Source organism: Aspergillus fijiensis (assembly GCF_003184825.1).
Source record: "Aspergillus fijiensis CBS 313.89 unplaced genomic scaffold BO72scaffold_81, whole genome shotgun sequence".
In the NCBI taxonomy this organism is placed as follows: domain Eukaryota; kingdom Fungi; phylum Ascomycota; class Eurotiomycetes; order Eurotiales; family Aspergillaceae; genus Aspergillus; species Aspergillus fijiensis.
Genome location: NW_024469057.1, coordinates 91,833 through 99,517, shown reverse-complemented (window position 1 = coordinate 99,517; position 7,685 = coordinate 91,833). Strand labels below are relative to the sequence as shown.

The window sequence follows — 7,685 nt, the reverse complement described above, 5'->3', positions numbered from 1 at the left end:
GGAGTGATGGTGTGGTAGGCATCATCCGCATCATCGCCGCGCTTGTGGGGAGTGATGGTGTGGTAGGCATCATCAGCGTCGTCGCCCCGTGCTGCAATCATGCCCGCATCTGCTGAGCGAGCTCCATGGATAGACACACCATCTGGAAATCGTCAGTCATGCACCAAGGAAAGAGGCATTTTACATACCCACTGCGGGAACCGGGGCAGCAGCAAGCTTTCCGGCCAGGAAGGCCAAGGTGACAAGGAAGAACTTCATCTTCACCGGATCAAGCGACGCAGAGAATTTTTCTGTTGAAATGGAAGTGGTAGGTTTGACTTCTCGAGGCACCTGCCTCAGGAGTCTTATAGATTCGCACAAGTCGTAGAACCGTATAAACCTACATACATACATGTAACTCGGCATGACCGATCTGGCCGGGGTCACTCACTACCCAAGCGAAATTAGGCCATGCATTAGTGCTTGTTAGCACCTCCCAGCGAGCAAAAGCCGGTCTGATTTCACATTTTCAATCCCTCCGGAGCAGTCCTCCCCTGCCTATTGGTGCCCACCTGCATTACAGAAGAAAGTTTGTCAGGAATCTGACATCAAGTATCATCTTGCGGCTCTCTATACAGATGCCTTTCTGCACAACAAGTATTGAAGGCCAATGGCAAATATGCCTCAATCAAAATTATGTCGCACCGGGTGGCATACCCTACACAGGGATCGAGTCTGCGGGTCGCAGAATAAGCCATGGATCCCATTCTCAATCCGCTCTGGAATCATGGCATCTCGTTCTTTGATGAGGCCGGCCGACCTCGCACGCTCGCCTTTCTTTTGGCCCGGCGGTCTGTGACCCCGCTCCGTTCTTCGGCTCCAAAGCTTGCCTCTAGTCTCGAATCCAGCATGGGTCAACATCAGGACCGCAGTAGCCGAAGACCCTATCACGCTTCATGTACCGCAGTGGCTTCCAAAGGACGCTCAACAACCGAAAAAAAAAACATGAAGCTGGTCTGGTGTGCGTGACAAGTGGAGATTCCTATGAGCATGTTCGATGCAGGTGATTGTAGTCAAAAGCACTGAGTATCCCCACCAGCTGCGTCACGGCAGCGAAAACGACCAATATATGAAAGAGCTGATGGGAGGACCCGTATATGTCGAATCGACCTGGGAATCGACTCTCGGGAAACTTGGTCTATACGATCATCGTACTTAGAATTTGATTCCCCTTTCTGCGCGGGACCTTGAGGCTTACCGCATAAACCAATGCGCCCATCAGCAGGAAGGCTCCCTCGATCAGATAATAGGGCATTCCAGATTGAATCATCATTTGCGAGAGGCCAAACATCTTGATCCCATGTATCAATGGCGCGAAGCCAGAGAGGCCCGTCGCCACGAACGTCAGGGCCCGGAAAGTGCGAAATTCCGGGCCCCGAAACCTGGGACTTATCATGATGAAGATGGTAAGCAGTCCGAGAACCCCGATCTGGCAATCGAAGTAAGCGTCACTCGGGATCAATCTTGAAAGATCAGTGGGTGTGCAGAAATTGACTCACCATGGACCAATAGACTTTGCGCTGCACAGGCTCGCACCAGAAGACCATGTATATCCCCGATACAAAATCCCCGATCGTCAAGACTACTATGCCAATCAGGTCAAGCCGCAGCCATAGTTGTTCAATCTCGTGGGAGTGATTCATCAAGGTATGGTATGTCGTCGACAGTCCCAGGCAGGTAGTGGCGGTCAAAAGGAAGAAGGCAAAAATGAAGCCATCAGCCACAGTGACATTGGAGTATTTACTTGTCAAATACTGCTGAATATACCACTCGCCGAGGAGAAAGGCGACGGCTGGTATTAGGTGCGAGTAGATGTTGACCGACTCATTGTGGATGTATGACAAACTGCCAAATGATACTCGAGCCGAGCCTGAAATCGGGCGATAGCCATGAAGGATGTATTCGTTGTCTTGATGCCAGTGCGGTAAATCCTCGAACGCAAGAAGATCTTTGGATCCCGTCGCAGCCTTGGTTGGACTTCTTAGAGACCGTCGGCGGAGGGTTCCCTGCTCATCAGGTGACCTCTGCATCTGAGGGGATGTAACTCGAAGACGGGTAGAAGATGCCATTGCTTTCACGTCTGGCAATGACCATGATCATAATGCGGGTGGTGGTTGGGGCTGGAGGTGGGAATAAGTTAAAAAAAGGGGGTGAGGGTCGTGTGGGGGGACTGTTTCTTGCTAAACCCGATAGTCTTGCAAATGCTTGTATCGCTGGACTACCTTATGCAAGTTCAAATGTCCCAGAGCGTCCTAATTGGCGTCCTATTTGCTCCGCTAGAGGCCGTAAGCGCTCGGTTGTAGAGATGCCAGCGGCATGACAGCCAACGAACAACGTTGCATTGCCCGACCCACATCTCAGGCGACATGGTCATTGCACTTAATCAAGCGCCATCCGTGATTATGCTGCATATGTTCGCCCAATGACAAAAATGCGTCATCTGAGAGTCGAGATCCCCTAATTTAAGATAGTAAGCTACCCGCCGGGTCTGGCCTCAACGCCAGTCATGTAAATGGTAAGCTCGTGGTATTGCTAGTCATGTATCATAGAGTTGTAGGGCAATGCGTCCCACCACGCACGTACTGTACCTTTTCGGTGGAGTCTTATTTACACATACCAACTAGAGATGGGATGGGTGGATACCCGCGTCGTCCCGGTCCGAACAGGCTGTATCATCCCGTACTACACTGTACCATACTGTATTGTGTCGTATTGTATCTGGTAACTACCCTGACCACCCCCACAGGAGGTCCAAGTGTGACCCCCGTTTGACCACTTATTGATCCACTGTGTATATACATTACATACACCTCTCTAATCTGATTGAATGCCTCCATTGCATCGGCATGCTTTCTCACACCCAACACAAACTGAGGGGGTGATTCCGTCTCTTACATTCAGGGACGCAAACTTTAGCATTAATCTTTTATACATTCCCATTGTCGATCTGCATTTCGATTGGGTATGGCCTCCCTTGACGAGTACTCCATCGGGTGGGTTTGTACACTGCCCATCGAGATAGAGGCTGCCAAAGCTTCGTTTGACTGCATTCATGAGAACTTGCTACCTCCGAATCTGAACCTCAACAACAACAACAACAACAACTATATTCTAGGAAGTCTTCAAGGACATAAGGTCGTACTGGCCTATCCAAATTGCCGCGCAGGTGATGATGGTGAAGATGATGATAAACTATCCTTAGCGGATGTTGCCACGCAGTTACAGGCAAACTTCACAGCTGTTCGGATCATTCTTATGGTTGGTATTGCGGGTGCGGCTCCAAAGACGAACGATGATATTCGTCTTGGTGATATTGTTGTAAGCAATTCGGCAGTCGGTCTGCCGAGTGCCATTCAGTATGCCGCGAACGAAGAGCATATGAAAGATCAACGTCTTCGTGGTAGAGCGCTAGGACGGCCGACTTCATCACTGCTTCTCACAGCAACGAGGAAAGCCGAGACAGCCGCCATCTTCGGTGACAGTAAAATAGACCAGTACGTCGGCGACATTGTACGCAAAGACCCCGTCGTTTTCTCCCGCCCAGGTCCCGAACCAGATTTTCTCTTCCAGCCGAATTATGATCAGGCAAATATTGATTACAGAGAAACCGCGCGCAGAGATTGCGACCCGGGGAGAGACCGGTCCCGGCAGCCTCGGGAGACACAGGGACCTACAGTGCATTATGGCCTTATCGCCTCCGGTCATCATGCGGTGCGCCACGGAACAACTAGAGACACATTGCCGTACAAACAAAGCGTGCTGTGTTCCGAGGCGGGTGGGACCGGCTTGAAGGATGCTGCTCAATACTTGATTATCCGGGGAATCTGCAACTTTGCAGATTCGCATCGCTCGAAGCTCTGGCACCCCTATGCCGCAGTGACTGCAGCAGCGTACGCAAAGGAGGTCCTTTTCTTCATACCCAAGGTTTCCAAGACAGTACCTCTGACACCCAACCCCGAGGCTGGGCCCATTCTCAGCGCTTTGCTCTTGACCAGACCAGAGGTTGACCGAAAGTCGCTGATTGTATTGAAAGGGCGCAGAGCCGACGGCACGTGCAAATGGCTCCCACAGCATCCACGCTATCGGGAGTGGTTGTCAAACCCAGATCAACGACTGCTTTGGATCTCGGGTGGCCCCGGAAAAGGAAAAACCATGTTGGCGATCTATATTACAGAAGTACTAGAGGAGTCGGTTGGTGGTGGTGGTGGTGGTATCACCGGCGATGTTCTTCTCTACTACTTCTGTAGTGACCGCGATAAGAATCGGAATTCGGCCTTGACCATACTGAGAGGTCTCATACATCAGTGGATTGATCTTCAACCACACCTGGCCCAATACATCAAGAACTCCTTTGAGGGGACTGAGACGACCAAGTACACCGTTTCCAGCTTTGTCGCCCTGTGGAGTGTCTTCCTCACGATGCTTCAACATAGTGGGTCTTCCCAGGTGGTCTGTGTGCTGGACGGCTTGGATGAATGTGAGAAGGGATTGCTCGGCCAGTTTCTCGATGCCGTTGGGAACTATTTGTCAGAAGCCCCAAAATTGGGAAGGCCACGACTGAAGCTTATTTTGCTCTCCCGGCCCCATCCAGCTATTTCGGGGAGCAGACTCAGCCAGTATCTGCACATCAAATTGGACGACTCCAATGCGGATACAGCAGATGACGTCAAGAGGTACATCACTGCCAAAGTCACCGAACTGGCAACTGAACAGAATCTCTCCGACGAAATGATTGCGCAAGTTCGGCAGGCATTATTGGCCGGCGCCGATGGCACCTTCTTGTGGGTGGGCTTTGTTGCCAATGAGCTTCAGGGGAGGAGTTGGGACAGAATCAACGAAATCATCCACCGGATTCCTAAAGGCCTAGCTGGAGTATATCAACGGATGCTTCAGCAGATTAACGACAAGGAAGCGCTGGTGCCCATTCTTCAGTGGGTGGTTCTCGCTGCCCGGCCCCTCACAATTGACGAATTGACAGCGGCCACAGATATCAAGGCATCCGATACCCTTACTGCAGCCGATGTGACCAAGGGTCGGCTCAGACTCTGCGGGCCGCTCGTGAAGATTGAAGGGGATGTAGTGAACCTGGTCCACCAGTCGGCGAAAGAATTCTTCCAGAGCAACCAGGTCAACGTCAAAGGAATCAGCATGTTCTACATGGACGAGAACACCCACAAGAGTCTCATGCGGACCTGCCTCGCACACGTCGAGCATAGTTACCTCTCCACCGGAGCGACCGATGAGAGGTTTAACCGCAGTCCACTCTTCCTTTATGCTGCTCAATACTGGCCGGTGCATTTCTATCACGCGAATGACGCGGTTCAAGGCCCGTCCGAGTTCTCCCGTCCGTTTTTTGGAGCCAAGTCTGCAATCCGAGACAGCTGGTGGAGATTCTATTGGGAGCAGGAGAGGAACGGCGGAAACGCGCCGGCGTTCACGCTCCTTCATCTCGCGGCGTATCTTGGCAACGTAGCCTGGGCTAGATGGTTGATCAGCAAGCATGTCCGCCTCGTTTCGCGCAAGGATAACTACGGCCGAACGCCGCTGTGCTGGGCCGTCAATCGAGGTCATCGGTACATGGTGAAGCTGCTCCTCGATCACGGTGCTCGTGTCAATGTCAAAGATCGAGGCCGGTTGACGGCACTCCATATCGCGGTCAATGGACAGTACAAGGACATCGTATCCATGCTACTCGATCACGGTGCCCATCTGGAGAGCAAGTCTGAGCATGGAGACACCCCGCTGATCCGAGCCATTCAAACGAACTCAAGGGAGATCATCCAGATGCTGCTTGAGCACGGCGCGCGCGTGGACGAACTGCCCACCCCCTCAGGAGTCGCCTCTCTGAGAAATTCTTCTGACCCGATGGAAGAGAGGGTGGAAGAGCTACTGGGACTTCGAGAACAGATCTTCCTCGCCCGGTACAAGCAGGCGTCGCGAAAGGTCAACCTCGTCATGAAGGCCCTCGGTCTTTCCTTCCGCTTCCCCATCGTTCTTCCCCTGGTCACCCTTTATCTGAAGTTTGTGGCCTTCGACCGCTGGGAGAATATGCCTGTGCTGCAGGAGGTCGCCAGGAGGCGTAAGATGAACGAAATGCGCCAATGGGCAGAAGCATACCGTGAATTCTTCGTCCAGCTGGTGGTTTCCAGGAATCAGAAAGGGCTGCAGGCCATGACCGACCTGCCGACGCAAGTGTTCCGGGAGGTCGCCCCCGGGGATCTGCAAGCCCTTCTCGTGATTGCAGTCCTCGTCGGCTCGGAGGCCAAGCTCGCAGCCGTCCGACACGGGTGGAGAGAAGGCGATGCCATCACCGCCAGAGCATTCTCGCATTGGGCCGCGATCGCCTGCCAGAGAGGCGCCGAGGAATCTTTACACTACGGCGTCCGCGACTTCTTGAACGACTTCGATACCTCGATCCGTAGCGGCAACCGGGAGGACAATGTGGCGCGGACTGTGGTGCTTCTGACATCGCACTTTGCCATGATCGAGAATGACGAGCCGCGGCCAATCGAATACTTCTCCGGGGTCATCGCCGAGTTCTACGAAGGATACATCGGTGGCGCGCACGAAGTTGACTTGTTTAATGACGCAAATCAGGCATGCGCCGGTGAATTGGCCGGCATCAGCCGAGACCGCGATTCCACTAGATTACTTCTCTTCCTGACAAGTGTCTTCCAATTTGCCCAACGCTCGCAAGGGACAGGACGGGATCGCTTCCTCAATTTACCCTCCGCGGCATGCTTGATTGTCTGCCAGGAGAATGCCATGTCTCATCAGTGGCTGATTGGCGAGGCGATACCAGAGACGATGGGCACCTTGATTTCCAAGCAACCACCAGGATTGCTTCGAAAGCGTGCGTGCAAAACCTTGGTGGAGTGCCTGATCATTGGGAAGCAACATGGCTTGATATTGCAGGCGGCTGAATTGAGACGAAGTGCGAATGGAAGTCTGCAGTCTCTGCCCACCGACGTCCACGAGATGGTAAGCCGGATCATCGACATCTGAAGCACCGCGCAGCCTCTCGGCTTAAAGTGTGGTGAGATACAGCGAGAGCCAGGTTGCAAGGAACAACGGGGCCCCTGTTGATACAGATGATTGCATGTTGCGAATGGCCTTACCGTGTTTGATTTTCTGAAGCAGTCTGCTTGCTTATGGCGTCGAGGCGAGGTTCGCATTTCAAGTAGCGGTTCTGATGAAGTGTTTTGACATTGGGAGCGATGCACCGTACAATAGCAAAGGATTCTATCTAGCATTTGATGCTTCGCGTGGAGGTCACTCAGTCTTGACACTACTTAGGTCTTTCTTGAACTTTCCGCATGGATGTCTGTCTCTGAGCGGTGGGTGTCTCGGGCAAATCCTGTAGCGTGCGCTCATCATAGTACAATTCTCGTCTTCGTGGCTGAGGTTCCTCTGATCTCAAGGGTTTTGAAACCAAAAGGGGTTCCGCTCTTCAGTGTCTCCCTCCATTGACATTGGCCGTCCATTCCCTTTTGTTGTCACGACCATGCTAGTATGGTTGATGATTTGGCGGAATTGAGGAATTGAGGCAGAAGATGGTTTGAGACTCCTCTGATTACCGGCGGGCCGGCGCTGACTCTCGGTGTCAGTTGAAATCGAGCTTTTCAGGAAGGGCCAGGGCCAAAGAA

General features: G+C 52.6%; 2 protein-coding genes across 2 annotated transcripts; one reads left to right on the top strand and one right to left on the bottom strand.

Annotated features, from left to right (window-relative positions):
- Window positions 1-1,021: 1,021 nt before the first annotated feature.
- BO72DRAFT_390224 (hemolysin III family protein) lies at window positions 1,022-2,069 on the bottom strand (the record flags this gene model as incomplete). The annotated part of the gene is made up of 3 exons (XM_040941798.1): window positions 1,022-1,177; window positions 1,238-1,468; window positions 1,539-2,069. The coding sequence occupies 3 exons, from the start codon at window positions 2,067-2,069 to the stop codon at window positions 1,022-1,024; spliced, it is 918 nt and encodes a 305-aa protein (XP_040796176.1).
- A 934-nt stretch (window positions 2,070-3,003) lies between these two features.
- Window positions 3,004-7,044, top strand: BO72DRAFT_472677 (natch and ankyrin domain protein; the record flags this gene model as incomplete). Its single annotated transcript, XM_040947154.1, has 15 exons — window positions 3,004-4,263; window positions 4,300-4,446; window positions 4,486-4,488; window positions 4,525-4,820; window positions 4,860-5,097; window positions 5,137-5,189; window positions 5,220-5,387; window positions 5,421-5,508; window positions 5,539-5,595; window positions 5,626-5,718; window positions 5,755-6,030; window positions 6,061-6,118; window positions 6,149-6,495; window positions 6,529-6,706; window positions 6,737-7,044. The coding sequence occupies 15 exons, from the start codon at window positions 3,004-3,006 to the stop codon at window positions 7,042-7,044; spliced, it is 3,570 nt and encodes a 1,189-aa protein (XP_040796175.1).
- Window positions 7,045-7,685: the final 641 nt, after the last annotated feature.